The 15,977-nt window shown below is 52.2% G+C and overlaps 1 protein-coding gene across 2 annotated transcripts in view; it reads right to left on the reverse strand.

Moving 5' to 3' along the window:
• CUEDC1 (CUE domain containing 1) overlaps positions 1–15,977 on the reverse strand; it is a 76,060-nt gene that overhangs the window by 14,084 nt on the left and 45,999 nt on the right. For both annotated transcript variants that reach the window (XM_063109649.1, XM_063109650.1), the window contains exons 2-3: positions 6,030–6,624; positions 1,532–1,659 (exon numbers count right to left, since the gene is read on the reverse strand). In XM_063109649.1, the coding sequence (XP_062965719.1) occupies positions 1,532–1,659; positions 6,030–6,350 (449 nt within the window). In that variant the 5' untranslated portion in view covers positions 6,351–6,624. The remainder of the gene's footprint in view (positions 1–1,531; positions 1,660–6,029; positions 6,625–15,977) is intronic.

Below are 15,977 nucleotides of genomic sequence, written 5' to 3' on the forward strand. Positions count from 1 at the left end.
AAAGCGTGTAGTCAGGATACCTATGCCAGGTTTACTCTGGGATTCTTTCTCTTACGGCCTCAGTTTTCCCTCCTGAAAAGTAGGCACTCTGCCTAACAGAAACTGAACTTCTTGCAAAAGCATCCTGGGATATTTTTTTTAAAAAGTCAAAGAAAAATCGTTCAGCCCTGAACTCTGTGACCCATCCCAGGCTGCAATTCCTGCCCAGGTCTCATCCAGACCCACCCACCTACCCCCTACCTCCCACCCCATTTAGTCTGCCATCTCCGGGTACCACTTGTAATAAAGACCCTAGCTCTGCTCCTCCCTGACTCAAAACGCTGCCCTCCCCACACCTCATAACTCCCTAGGATTCTATCAGCTCCCTAAGCTGCAATCACAGAGATTTTTCTCATTAGGGAGGTAACGACACTGCAGTGAAGAGTGATTAGCTTTGAAGTCAGAATGACCTGGATTCAAATCTCAGTTCTTAGTCTTGAAGAAGTTATGAAAACTCTCTGAAGCTCAGTTTCCTCATCTGTAAAATGGGGATGATAACAACAGTGCGCACCTCTGCTTCAAATGTGATGGTGTAGGTAAAGAACCTTGGCAGTTTCTGGCATTTGAAGAGTGCTTAGTAAATGGCTGCTGTTATTATTAGCTATACCTATATAATAACAGAATTCTCCACCGCCACCGCTTGGGGATTCCCAAGATCCCCAGAAGGGAAGCTCCACTGGGGCAAGTCTCCTGTCCCATCACCTCCCCCGCAGCCACCCCAGGCCTGAGTCATTATAAGGAACAGCCACTCCAGAATGAAGAAGCAACACCTGGCCTCCAGCAGCCCCACCACAAACATGGAACCCAGAAAAACAAGCACCTCAGAAGCCCATGGGAGCTTGCTGACAACCACCTTCATTTTAAGCTTCCCAATTACAGAGTCTCTAACCTGGAAAAAGTCTCCAGGGACTTCACAGGCTACTCCCCTGCCTCCAGTTATCAAACTATTCCAGAAAAAGAGACTTGCTCCCATTGCTTAAAATCCTCACAACATCTGTAGCCTAAGGCTGGCAAATAGCCATTCCATCAATTACCGATGACTGTCTGGGAAGGCTGTGTTGAAGAGGACGCTGAGGTTCTGTCTTGACTCAGCAGGAAAGAGCACAGTGATGAATTTATAATGTTTGCCTGGGCTCAGGAGGGGAAGTATCAGTACCCATTCCATGTGTTTGTCATTCCTATTCTGGCATCTCCCTTGACTATGAGCTCCCAGAAAGCAGAGGCTGCCTTACTTAACTCTGTGACTCACATGACACAGGACATACCACCTCGCCTAAGTCAGAATTTAGTAAATGTTTGCTCTTGCAATCCTTACATTTTAGAAGTTCTCCTTGGTATCAAGCTAAAATGTCTCTTGCTGCGGTAGAAGCCTGTTCTTGCTGGAATGAAATACTGAGGGGTCCAGCCAAGTTTCCCACCGTGTTTGTACACAACCCTAACCCCTGATCCTTTTCCCTACTACCCTGAGCTCTGAGACAAGATGGATTCTCACCGGGGAGGTGGAGTGGGGGGAGCCAGAGGGTAAGGCCGGTCGAACATGTGCATGTGGTAGGCTGGTGGGGAGTACACAGGCGGGGGCTCTTCATCAGAGCTATCAGGTTCCAAAGTCCTTTCCAAGATCTAAATCAGAGACAACAAAGAAAGAAACATTAATAATCCTTCCTTGAATTTAAATAACATTTAGACAAAACCAAGTTTGGGCGAGGATGTGTAACAAGGGAAGTTTGCGCATTGCTATGGGAGCGTAACTTGACACAACCACCGCTCTGGAAAACTGTTTGGCTTTATCTACTAAAGCAAAACACATGGTTACCTCCGACCCTACAATTCCAGCAGAATCAACAGACATGAAAGTACATGTCCCTGAAAGAATGTTCATAGCAGCATTACCCATCCAAGTAAGGTTCAAAAACAGGCAAAACAAACACAGTGATAGAAGTCAGAGCAGTTTGACCTCTGTGGGTGGGTAAGGATGGGAAGAAACCCAAGGGGGATTCCAGGTTCTGCTGATGCTTCTTGGTCTGGGTGCCATAACATAGTGTATTGATGCTGGGAAACGTCACTGAGCTGCACATCTGATTCGTGTACTCTTCCCTAGGCGCTGTTCTTTGATGATAATGTCATTCATTCCCTCCCTCACAGTACCTCCACATCTTTTATATCATCTTAATTTCAAACAATGTGGCACAGTAAGATATGGGTCATTACCCCCATTTTACAAATGAGAAAACTGAGGCCTAAGCTGACTGAGTAGCACACACTCCTTTTAAATCTGAGTCTTCAACTTGGACCATGGTCTCTGCAGCAAGGGTGCCTCCTTCAGGCTCAATGCCTGCACACCCAGGTTGGATTCTTAGGGTGAAAGAGATAGGGGAATGCCCAGGATGCCTGCTCTCTCTCCTGGAATCCTTTCTTCATCCAGGAGCCAGAAAGAGAGGCAGGGAGAGGCCAAGACCTGGGCAAAAGCTGGGCTTCCTGCTACATAGACTGACCTGGACTCTGCCACAGAGGAGTTGGTGGCAGGAGGCAGCCACCAGCCAGCAGATCCCTCGTCACACATCAGCCCATACCTTAGCCTCCAGCTCCCCTCTTTGCTCCTCCCCACAGCTCAGTTCCCATTTCCTCCAAGACCAAAGACCATGGGAAGGGCTCAAAGGCTGCAAATCAGCCCCGAGTCCCCAGACCTCAGGTGAGTTTGCAGAAGTCACCTGTGCTTCTAACTCTGCAAGTCTGAGCCAGGCTGGGCTGCACTGGCACACCTCTGCCCCAAAACCAGCTGTGCCCGGCACACAGAGCCTCACAGGGACACCTTGGTGGGTGAATCCGCACACTTGAGTGCCCGCACACACACACACACACACATACTGCAGTGATCTGTGTACACACAGCCAGCCTGACCCAAGAAGGCCTCCCTCCCTGGAATACACTAACGTTCTTTCCTTTGAGGAGGAAAGTATTTAAACAGATGCTTTTGCAAGAAAAGAAGAATGTAGCTGCTTCGTGGGCCACTGCTCTGCTTACCCCAAATTTCCACAAAAAGGAAAAAGAGCGAGAACACCATAGGCTCCAGTCCTGTTCACCGGCAAATCTCTGGCACCTGACACAGGATGGCAGCTCAGCATGTGTATGTGGAAAACTTGCTGCCGCTGTTCACCAGACTGCTCTGCTCTGAGAGACAGGGTCCAGGCTGGGGCCTAGAAGCCAGCTCCTGGAGGCTGAGCCCTCTCATTCCTCAGTGGTCAGCCTGGCCTGTTCCCACTGAGGTTGGTCTGAGCAAGATGGGTAAGGACAGCTCAGTGTGATTGTTCCCAGGAGGAATCTGCTTGGTGTTTCCTCTGATTGTGGTCTGTAGCTGTCAGCCCCCCAGACTCGGGGAGATCAGGCTTCCAGGCTGTCCTTACCAGAAGGCCCCTCCCTCCCAGCCCCTCCTGCTCCTCAGCACAGCCTCCTGGGGCAGCAAGACCAGACTTCATCAGAGGGTCCTGGAGCAGAATGCAGACATACCAAGGAGGCAGGCAGCGGGCCAGGCAAGCTCCAGAAAGGCCAATGATCTCCAGCCCCAGGGAGAGAAACCTCGGCTGTGTGTCTGGCCTTCCTTGCTTCTCTCCCCTACTCCACCAGCCACAGTGAGGTTATTCTTCAGGATCTAAAGGTGCTGAAGTCTTCAGCTGTGTGGCCTCCTGGCTTAACTCATTGTGGGTGACGGATGCCTGCCAGGTGTTCCCCGGGGCAGGGTCTGAGCAATTTATCTGACAAGAGATATTTCTCTGTGGCAAGGGTACCCCTTAGGCCAGCCCACCATCCATCAGCCTCCAGAGAGGGGGCTTTTTCCAGTCAGCAGTTATTGTCATTCCAGCTGCTGCTCATAAATTTTCCAAAGCACTTTCTGCTGGCTCAGGAACTGCTTGCCGATGGGCCCAGGCAGAGCTCCAAAGGTGGGGGGTTAGGGAAACAGCCAAGGGAGGGGAGAGGTGCTGAGATGGGAGATTGATCTGGAAAGGAAGATTCTTAGAAAAACAGAAGCGCACACACAGTGCAGGCCTACCTAGGGGATGGGAAAGCCTTGCAGAAGTTCACAGGGCTGTGGGTGCCATGGATAAAGGAGGAAATATTATCCTACCTGCCAGAACAAATGAGACTGTAGAAAGAGTCAGAGCTTGCAGAGAACTTTTCCAGCTCACACTTAAAGGACGTATCTGCAAACACACGCGCACTCTCTCACCCCTCCTTTCCACAAGGTTTTCCAATATTCCCTCCACTGGCTAATCCAGGCAGATCAAAGAAGTGGTATCCCAGGAAAAGACGATAGAAAGCTGTGCAAAGAGAGCAGCAACATTTATTCCTTCAACAAACATTCCTGAGTGCCTGCTATGTGCCTTGACTGTCCTCGGTGCTGTAGGTGACACAGGGATGACACATGTCTTTTCCCACAGAGCTCCTCCTCCCACCAGGAGTTAGTTCTACCAGCACCCACTAAGGGGAGGAGAGTAAGGAGGCGTCGCCCTGCAGGGTGACTTTGATTGATAGAGAGTAGCTGCATGCAGGGCTGTGTTGAGAGGGACTCTGAGGCTCCATCTGGGTCTAAGTTTTCTCACTATAAACAAGGGTGATAATAATGCCCTCTCACAAAGTAGGTGAGGATTAGAAGAGATGATACATCTAAAACACTTAGAATGGTACCTGGCCAGGTTGGGACTCAATAATGAATGGAATTAAATCTCATCTGCGGCAACCTCTTTCCCTGACAGACTGTGTGCCTCACCCCTTCTGCACCGAGCACTGCAGTTCTTTAGAGACATGCCCTAAACTCTTGGATGGGGCCAGGGAGGACCAGCCACCCTCAGCAGGTGGGTCTTGATTCAGGGTGGCGGTCCCCTCTGCCCTAGCCATTTCCCTGGAGAGAATGAGAAAACTGCTTGGGTATGACTCACTACTGCCTCCATCAGGCCAGTCAGATGGATTTGACTGGCGAGTCTAAAATGTCAGTCCCCTTCTGTGGCTCGCTGTGCTCCAGGGATACGGCCCCACCCTTCTTCTCAGCAGCAGGACCTTGTCAGCCTCACTGTTCTCTCACTCCAGCATCCTAGAATGACAGAAGATCCTGCTGCCATTTCTCTAACCAGTCATGTGCTGTTTCACCTGAGCCTCAGCACAAGCTGTTCCCTTTGCCCGCACTCCCTTCCCCCAGCTCTTCGCGCTTCCTTCTTCCTTCGGGTCTCAGCTCAGCCATCCCTTCCTCTGGGAGGTCATGCTCTCCTCTCTGCAGCTTCCATTTCTCCCGTCATAGCACTTAGCACTCTGGGTGGTCAGGGCCTGACTCCTGCCTCCAGTCCACATTGAACTGTGAGTGCTGGGAGGGCAGAAACTTTGTCTGACTTGAACAAGGTGAAAACCCAGAGGTTCAAGAGCCTTTCTTGAAAAAAACACACTTTTTTCAATACTGTGTATTTTTTCAGATATAATCCCACTTCTAGACTCTAGTCCTGGAAGCGGGATTCATTCAGTATGTTGGGGTGGGGCCTAGGCACCTGTATTCTTTTTTTTTTCTTCTTCTTTTTTATAAAGATGACCGGTAAGGGGATCTTAACCCTTGACTTGGTGTTGTCAGCACCAAACTCACCCGAGTGAGCTAACCGGCCATCCCTATATGGGATCCGAACCCGTGGCCTTGGTGTTATCAGCACCACACTCTCCCGAGTGAGTCACAGGCCGACCCCAGCACCTGCATTTTTAACAAGCGCTTTAATTCTGATGACCCCTGACTCAGGATCTAGGACCGTGCCTGGCGCACCCCTGAGTGGGTGGTCAGTGTTTGTTGAATGACTGCATGATTTCTGCCGGTAAAATAAGGCCGATGACTGACGGCACGTTTCCCCAGGGGAAGGAAATTTGCTCGCTGGTTAGAACCCAGACGGGGAGTAACCCAGGTCCTCTGAGAGGTTCAAACGGTGTTTGGAGCTCGTGGTGAATCATCGGGGCCGCGCCCCTACCTCCGGGGGGATGCTGTCCTCCGAGTCGGAGCTGTCCTCGTAGACGCTGCCGCCACCCCCCTCCAGGTTCATCTGCAGCAGCTGGTCGATGGTGGCGTCCACGGCGCCGCTGTTGGCGCGCAGCACGCACTCGATGATGTCGTAGTCCATGTTGGGGAACATGGTCTTGAAGTCGTCCATGGCCTGGTTGAACTCGAGGCGGCGCACCTGGCGGGCCGGCCGGCTGTTGTTGAGCTCCTGCGGGGCCGCGGCCGCCGCGGCGCCACCCCCCGCCCCGCCGCCGCCCCCGCCGCTGCTGCCGCGGCGGAACAGGCTGGTCATTTTGCAGAGCCGCTGGGGGAAAATGTTTCCAGCCGGCTGCGAAGCCGCTTCCCCTGCGTCCCCCCGCGTCCCCCCGCCGTCAGCCGCTGGCTTGCTCTTCAGGCTCGGGGAGCTCACTCCTGCGCCTCCCTGCCCCGTCCCCGGGCCTCCCGGTCAGGACAGTGCGGGCGCGGGGCCCTCGCGGGGCGGCGGCATGCGCCGTGCGGGGGCCAGAGCGCTGGTCATCCACACCCCCGGGGCATCCTGGCGCCGGCTCCACGACGGACGGTCCCACCTGAAACCGAGGGAGACAAACGTGAGCTCAGGGTGAAAGACAAGGACCATTAAGACATGAGGGCAGGGAGAGGCGACACCTACCGTGCCCAGGGGAGACCTGCTTCGTTCTCCTTTCTCTCCAGGTGCAAGAATTACAACACATGAGAGCTAGCAGCTAGCAACGGCTTCCTCTGTGCCACGTATCCCCCTAAAAGCTCTGTGTGGGCTAACTCACGACAACACTATGAGGTAGGTACTGGCATCCCCATTTTGTAGATGAGAAAACTGAGGCATAGACGCAAAGGAAGGAGTCAGGATTTGAACCCAGGACGTATGGTCCCTGAGCCACGGGTCTCAACCACTACACTTACTACCAAGGACCCCTGAAGACCTGAGTAGGGCAGGTGGGGCTCTGTACAGATGTCCTGCCCCTCTAGTCTCTAGCCCCATCCAGTCCCTGCTTTCCTCCTGCTTTCCTCATCATTGCACATCACTGCCCCGACATCACTGTCCCACCACCAGGGCGTGCACCCTGTGCAGAGCTCCACGATTCCTGGGGACTGTGGTGCTGAGAAACGGGACTTCCCAGTGTCTTCCTAGTGGAGAGAGGAACACGATTTCCATCCCTGAGGAGTCTTAGGCTGATAGTGGAGGCCCAGGATCCACTCTTGGAGAACTCACGTCAGGCCCTAAAACTCAGTCCACGTTCCTGAGAAGCACCAGCCCAAGACTGTTGTCGATTGCTGGACTTCATTTTCCTCACCCCAGTGTCAGGCTGACATGTGTCAGATTTGTTTTTACAGAGCACTAAGTATCCTTACGTATTTTTTTAAATTCCGAGAAATTTCTTCTCAAAGCTATCTTGAGGAACCACATACATCATAAGCTCTGTTCTTATCCCCACCAAACCCACTTCCTCTGCTGCAGCCAACCCAGTCCCCAGGCCCTGGTATCAGCACGATGTACCTAAAAACGTGTATGGATGGGACTGAAAATCAAGCACAATTAGGGACCTAAAGCTGCAACAGAAAACTGCCCAGCCTATTCAGACCCAGGCATGTAAATCACTGCCAAAGTCTCATTTCTGCTAGTGCAGACAATGGAGACTGGAAAGTGTCTAAAAACATCAAGTTCCGACTTTCTCATGCTTACTCCAAGATTTACAGTAATTTTGCTAATTGTAGAAAAGTGGCAGCTGTATTTTAAGGCACTGTTCCATCAAAGGATATTCTTAAGTTTGATGAAACAGGTGCAAATTTGTTTTCCCTTTGCTAGGACTTGGGGTCAAGATCTTAACAGCTAACAGAGAAAAGTTTGTTAGTGTGAGCAAATCAACATAATCTTCCTTGCCACTATCTCAAAGTCAAATACCTGATGGTATAAGAAAGATGGACCAGAGGGCTGCATGGAGGTGCGGTGGAAAGGCCTCTGTCACCCCAGGGTCAGAAGACATTATTCATACTCTCTCCCCGGTGGTTTCAAGTGCTACCATCCTGAGGTTCTAACCACCTTAAAACCTCTACCTCCTTAGAGGGATGTAGAAATTGTCAAGGGCTCCTGTTCTGGGGCCTGTTGGGTGTCTACTAGTCCCAGAGAAGTAGACTATATTAAAGAAACTAGAAGCACACGGGCTGCATGCAGCCTGTGGACACTGAGTTTACCAAACTAAAATCCCCTCCCACCCCTGAGAAAATCTGTTAGCACTCTAGTGTGTCTATGTCTAGATACTTTTTCATACATATGAGTACTACCATATGTATGAATTTATAAAATGCGATCAAACCAGAAGTTCTACTATGCTACTGGTTTTGTCCGCTTAATAATATATTGTGGTCATCTTCCCATTTCAGAACATATAGATCTACATTATTTTTAATGCCTGAGTAGTATTCCATTGACTGAGTGAAGCATGATTTGTTATCCAACTCCCTCTACCCCATCTCTTCCCAGATGAGCAAGTCAGAAAGGCCAAAGACACTTCATGAGACACAGAGGGGTGACCTCAAGTGATCGGTCTAAGCATTTTGTTATGAGAATGAACACAGAAAGGTAGCCAAATATGGCATGGCTTCTCACAGCCAGCTTCAGATGCCCCAAAGCCCCACACCCACACCTCCCACCAAGCCCAACACATCAGAAGGTCGGAGGATGCTGCTCCGGCTCTGCCAAAACACCTTCCAAGGAAGGCTCCCCACTGGCAGCTGCCTTTGTCCTGGGCTCTGGAGACCTGCACTGAGGTCTCGTAAGACAGACCTCAGGCACAGGAGGCTTCAGAAGCCACTCACCTAGGCTGCTGTCTGCTATCTTTGTGTCATCACACATAATGGTCAGTGCCTGGTACTGAGACCCTCTGGAGTAAAGCCACCATCTCTCTGACTCTCTGGTAATTTAGTAAGACAGATGAAGGGGCCCAACTCTCATTTTGCCAAAGGCAGTCCCTTGGAGAAAGAAGCCAGGACCTGGCCCACTCCCAGGGGAAGAATAGCAAGATGGCCAGGCCTACATTTTCCCCATTAACCCAGACCTCTCCGAGTATTGAGAAGCCCCCAAGAGTCATTCTTGCACTCCAACCATTTGCAGTAAGTGTGCGCTCTTCCCACCCGGGCTGCAGTTCCCGCTCTGCCACTCCCAGCTGTGGGACGTCACACGTCTCCTGTCCTCTCTGCAGCCCAGCGCCCTCAAGTGGATGTACCCTTTATGGGGCTTCAATGAGAATGCCACAAGATAATGCTCAGCATGGCACCTGGAATGTGATTAGCTGCACTCTTCTTGTCACTGCCCCAGAAGCTGGTGAAGAGCAGGAGCTGTCCATGTACTGGCCAAGCTGCTCCCGCAGTGGATTGGGTGGGGGAGATTCTAGGGTATTCTTCACCAGCATCTGGATCTCAATCCCTGGAGTTCCTTCAGTCCTCTGGAAGGAGATACATACTGATCCTCGCAGCCCCAGGGGAGGCCTGACTGGCCTGGGCAGCTGCAGACACCACAGATCAATCAGCCTCTGCCACTGGTGCAAAGCCTGGAAAAATATCATTTTGTGTGTGCACCACATCATGTAAACGGCTGACCACTCTAACCCAGCCCCACACCCTGCTCCACGCTGCAGATGAAGAGACTGAGACCCAAGACTCAGAGGGAAGTGCCCAAGGACACAGAGAGAGTAAAGAGATAGTCTAGACTTTTCCATCAAAGGGGCGGTTTGGTGGATGAAGAGAAAGTGGCTCAGGAACTATAATGGGAAGCAGGGAGACAGGGTTTAAAGAAATTTAAAGAAATACCATTTCCACAGCACTCTGCAAGGACTCAGGGACCCCCTAAAGCCAGGCTGCCTATAATCAGCTGTGAGGGCCCCCAGTTCTCAGAGAACTGTCCCCCTCTCACCCTTGCTAAGCTCAAGGGCAGAGGCTGAGGCCAGGACTGAGGTGTGGCTGGCAAGGCTGGGAGCAGAAATGAGGGCTGTTCTCAGGGTCGGGGTCATCCATGCCAGGCTCCCTTTTGAAACCAGCACTGCTCAATTGAAAAGCACCTTAAAACATATGAAAGAATGAAGGTACACAGGCCACCTGGGTTTACGGGCTTGTGCCAGGCACTTTCACATTTAATCTTTATAACAATTCCACAAGATATGTGTGATTGTCTCCACTTTATAGCTGTGGAATCCAGTTCAGAGAAGCTAGGTAACTTGTTCAAAGTCACGCTGCCAGTATGTAGAGAGGCCAGAATTAGGAACCCACTTCCTCAGAGCCAAAAATGCCAGGTAAGGCTTGCAGGGCTAAGAGCCAAGGAGCCTGAGAAATGCAGTCACGTGTGCCCCAGGCTCAGGAGACTGGGCACGGCCTGGAGGACATTCCAGCAGAGGAAACATGACCCAGATAGCATGGGGGGAGGTCTGTTGGCTTTGCCCCAGAACTGGCTCTGTGACTTTCAGAAAACCACACCAACCTCTCTGAACCCCAGCTGCTGAGCGCTGGCAGGGAAACAGAGGGAGGTAACCCCTGACCGTCTTCTGTAAAAGGAAGTGAATCAAACCCGCTGTGCCCGTTCCACCTCTCAGAAGAGGCTGACTCAAAGGCTCTCCTGAACTCACAGTTGTGGGTGACTTGGGGACCAGGAAGCAGAAACCTCACACCTGTCCTCCCCCAGGTCCCAGGGAGCCAGGCCCAGATTGGGCCCCGACCTCCCCAGAAAGGGAATACAGGCCTGACAGGGGGTGGCAAACGGCCAACCTCCACTCCTCGTGGGAGCACCCAGCAGAGGCTGAGTCACTCCCCACCTGGCCCAGGGAGGTGGGCAAGCTGTCCCAGTGTGGTTCATCTGGACTTGCTCAAGGTCATTCCAGTCGACTTCCTGCCTCAGGAGGGCCTGTCCATCAGGGCCAGAGTAGGGTCTGTGGGGGGAAGTGAGAGCCCAGGAGCCATAGTCCTGGGTTCACGTTCTGACCTAAGCCTGTGTGACTTGGAAACATTATTTCACTTTTCTGAACCTCAGCTTCCTCTTTGTAAAAATAGGGATAACACCTACCTGGAAGCAGTGTCATGATGGAAGTTATGCAGGTGCCCCTGAGCGTTGTAAGCACCCAGTGGGGGAGGTTGGTGTGGCTGGGGCACTCACTCCCTGAGCGACCATCCAGGTCCATGGCTTTACATGCTATCTGCATACTGAACATGACTCCCATGTTCCCACGTGCTCTGACCTCGCCTGTGAACATCCCCTCAACTCCACACTCGCACAGTCTACCTGCTCCTGCTGCCTCCACTTGGGTGTCCAATAGCAATCCAACCTGGTGACTCCCTTCAACCCCAACCTGCCCCTCCCTGCCTTCTCCATCTCTGTTAATGGCAACTCCAAGTGGTTCACGGCGAAAACTTTGGAGTATTCTTTGAGTGCTCTCATTTTCTTATCCCCTACATTCAACCCACAGCAAATCCTGTCTTCTCTGTCTTCAAACTGACTTCAGAATTTGTCCACTCCTCACCAGCTCCACTGCTACCACCTCTGCCCATCCTGCCTCCCCGCTGCCTACTTGTAGACTACTCATCAGGGTGGTTATGCCATTCCTCTGCTCCAACCCCCCCCAATGGCTCCTATGTCCTCAGAACATAACCCAGACCTTTACTGTGGCCCACCAGGCCCCACACAGTCCTGCTGTGCCACCTCTTTGACCTTGTGATCAAATGTGCATGTGCACGCACACAGACACGTGCACACACAGACACCCACACACAGACACACACACACACAGACCATCACTCTCTCCGGCCACCCTGGATCTTGCCAGTCCACCAAGCCAAGCATGCTTCCATCCACAGCCTCTGCACCTGCTGCCACCACCATTGACCATGTTCTCCCCCACATGTCTACAGGGCTCCCTACCTCCCTTACCACCTTATCAGAGAGGCAACCCCACCCACCCCATCTCCCAGTGTTCCCCAAGACTTTACCCTGCTTCGTCCTCCTCATAAAACAGCCCACCTCAGAGATTATATATTTAATTGTCACTGACTAGCTTCTCCACCAGAATGTCAGCCCCATGAGGGCAAGGTTTTTGTTGTATTCACTGTGGTATCCCCAGTGCCTAAAACAGTGCCCAGCACTGTCTAAAGATACTTGTTAAGTGGATAGAGGAGCACAATACTACGGGTTTTCTTCCCTTCCCTTCCTCCTCCAGCTCATAGCAATGGTGGGAAGGAGGGGCTTTTCAGTTTCCAAAGCCCTTTCTCCTCTACACTCTCCTTTACTCTTCACAGCAAACCTACAGGTATAGAGGGACGTGCATTATTATCCCACTTCACAGACGAAGTGACTGAGGCCAAGGCAGTACAGTGGCACGGCTAAGGTCCCATGAGCCTTCTGCAGCCTGACCTGAAGACCTCCTCTCTGGCATACAAGGCCGATAGCAGGCTGGTCCCCTTTCCAAGCCAACCTCAGCTCCAGGGGGACAGGAGGTCAACCCCCTCCCAGATCTGACTTGACCTTCCATTCTGCCTGCAGGTGGACCAGGACACTTTCCTACCCCTTTGAGAGGTCACTCTTCTGGAAGGCAGGTGGGACTACCCCAGACCAGCTCTGTCCTGTGCTCCCCAGGCTCCCTCCTCTTCAGAGTGGACCCCAGATTTTGTGATCCATCTGTGATCCCTGTGATCCCTGCCTGCAGAGGGTGGCACTGCCAGGCCAGGCCGCTAGGTGGTGTCCCAGGGTTCAGGCCCCGGCTGTTCCCAGGGAAAGGGCACACAAAGCAGCTTCTCCCAGAACCCAAGAATGTGTCCCCCTTCCCAAGACTGACTAAAAGGGCAAAGAACCACCCAGTTGCCCCAGGGGTCTTAAACCCAAGAACTGCAGAGTTACAAAATCATTTAGTCCCAAGGTGGGAAATAAGCAGCACACGTGCCACTACTTTCTCTCCTTGTCCTTGGCAGACGTCACTAATTCATCCAAGTATTCCTGTCCTACAGAGCCCAAAGGGCCTAAGAACCCTTTGCACCCAGTGGCACTCTGGGCAAGCCACTACCGAGTGATTAAAATTGGCACGCAAGGTACATCCTGCTGCCAGCCCTCCGTTTCCCGTATGGAAAGACTAGGCCCAGGCTTATTTGATCTCATCAGGAATCCAGGCTGCAAAAGCCAGCAGGCCAGAATGAGGTCATATGACCCCTGGGAGGCTTGTGTAACCATGGCTAAGGCCTGGGGAAACCTCAAGTGGGTAATGGCAGTGTTAATGGAGAGGCTGCGGCAGGGGCAGCTGCCCCCTGGGCCAGTTGTCACCTCAGATGTAATAGGGGTGGAGTGCAGGGAAGTCTGCCGAGTTTCTTGGCTTCTAAGCTGAAGAGGCCCCAAAACGGTGGGGGGAACAAGAGACAGAGAGAGGCTGTCAGGGTCTGTGAGTGAGCGTGCGTGTGCATGTGCGTGTGTGTGTGCACGCGTGCGCACCCAGCAGGGAGGAGGAGGGGGCAGCCCTGACAGAGACGCCTTGTCCTTCTGCCCCTGCACAGGCTTGTTTTCTTCTCAAGCTATTAATGTCGCTGCAGCTTCAAAAGCCGGGTGACCTTTAAATGCTGAGCCTCCTGCTTCTGCCCAAGGCGCGGAAACGGCTTAATGGAAACACGACCCAAATGGCCACAGCAGCTGGGGCTGCAACAAAGCCAGCCTCATTCCCGAGGGCCCCAGAGCTGCTAAGCAGCCACACCTGTGCCCATCCCCCGGGCAGCCAGGAAGCGCAGGGGGGACCCTGAGGCACAGCCATTGGAGAAAAGAGCCAGGCTGGACCAGAGAGGAGGAGGAGGAGCAGAAAGAAAGACAGGACTTTCTGTCATGTCCTGCTGTGTGACCTTGGATTGGCTCCTAACCTCTCTGGGCCACTCCTCTCTTCTGCATCTGTAAAACACAAGGATTAGATAAAAGGACTCCCAGAGCTCTTTGCCAGGAAGAAGAGCTATGAGAAGCCCTTCTATCACCCAGAGAAGCGGGACACATAGCTTCCACGCCCACCCAGCGGGACTGCTGGCAGGGGTGAGAGGCTGGCAGGCACGCGCAGCAGTGCAGGCTGTGCACTGCACAACGCCTTGACCACCCCTGTTATTTGGTCAGATCTGTAAGGCTAGGGCATTCCTATAAGTAAGTAAATATTTATCTCTCAAGATGAGAATTTAAGAAAAAAAAAAATACATACATACTTTTTTTTAATCTTTAGAAAGTCTGAAGAAGAAAAAAGAAGAGAAAAAAATACCTTTTCTTTCCTAATTTTTCTCTCTCCTGCCTCAACACTTGTGGACAGGTCTGTAGCCAAAGGGAGATATGAGGCAGGGACTTGGGCAAGAGATTTCAAAGGAGGTTACTGTCCCTCTTCCATGGATGAATTGGCCCTGGACTCTCAATCCTAAGGACACCATCATTCATCTCTGCTCTTGAGGCCTAAATATCAGGCTTGGCTGCCGTAAAAGGCACTATCAAGAAGGCAACTCTGCCTTCCAGCTGAAAAGCTCCAAGATGAAGTGCCTCAGGCATGAGTAACATGTCACTGGTTTGGTTCATCTTGGAAAGACAATGGTAATGACAGTGATAATGACAATAGCTAACACGTACTGCCTGCTTCCTATATGCCAGCCACTATTGCAAGTGCTGTGTGCATGTGAGCTCTTTCATCCTCTCTGAAGCCCTAGGAGGTACATATTACTACTGCTATGTCCACTTTATAGATAGAAAAATGAGGCACAGGAGAGTCAAGTAACTTGTTCAAGGTCACACAGCTGAGTGGTCAAGCTGAAACTTGAACCTGGGAGGTCTGATTCCAGATTCAACACTCTACAACCATCAGGCTTAACCCCCTATTCCGTGTTCCCTGGAGCCAAGCACAGAGCTGGACACACAGCAAGAACTCAGTACCTGTGAGTTGAATTGAATCCTAAAGGTGTGGAATTGCCCCTGGAGAGGCTGGGGAAGCTAGGGGTGCCTGGGTGCCTCCAGAGCTGCAAGGTCTGGTGCTCATGTCCAGGAAGCAAAAGAGGGGAGCCTGCAGGTAGAGCCTCACCCAGAAGGAAAAACAGAACCGCGGCAGCTTCTCGCAGAAAACTTTCCCCCACCCTGCCAAAGTTGTCAAGTTGCCTGAGCAACCAACTGTTTTTCACCACCACCTGAGCTGGTTGGGGACTATTTCCACAACAATCCCTCTCTCCATCAACAAACGCTTCCAGCTTAGCCAAGACACTCAACCCAGGCGCCTGGGAGAAGACCAAACCTCGTGGACAGAGGGGTACATCTCTCCACTGCCCCTCGCCCCCCCCAGGTGCCACAGCTCTGGGGAGCCCTGCTGCACTGACAGGAATGTATGCATACCTGGAACCAAGTGAAATGGGCCAGACTGGGAGCAGTGGAAGCAGAGGGCCCCCAGCAGCTCAGGTGCAGGGCCAGAGAAGCTGGGCTGCCTCCAGGCATGAGCTCATACTGGCCCAGGCCCAGCTTCTTGGGAAAGAGGGGTCAGCTGCCCCTCCCTGGGCCTCTCCTGCAGGTGGTGAGACTGAAGTCCCCTCCACAGGCTGGGACTGCATGGTCTGGGGCCAGCTCTGAAGCCTGGACAATGGCAGGAGACATCTTAGGCCCCTGGGACAGGTGGGCAGTCAACACCCCACAGGACCTGAGCATGCCCAGGGAATCCAGGCCAAGGAAACCCAAGATTAAGGAAGGGTTCTCAGGATGGGCAGAGGAGAGTCCCCTCACACTAACACACACTTCACACCTGCCCACTGATCCATGAATTTCACTTCTATGGAATTTACCTACAGACATGTTTGCACATGTGCCCAATATGTGCATAAGGTGTTCCTTGCAATAATGTAACAGCAGAAGATTTGAAACACTCTAAATGTCCACCAATAGGCTGGT

Source organism: Cynocephalus volans, chromosome 10 (assembly GCF_027409185.1).
Source record: "Cynocephalus volans isolate mCynVol1 chromosome 10, mCynVol1.pri, whole genome shotgun sequence".
NCBI lineage: Eukaryota > Metazoa > Chordata > Mammalia > Dermoptera > Cynocephalidae > Cynocephalus > Cynocephalus volans.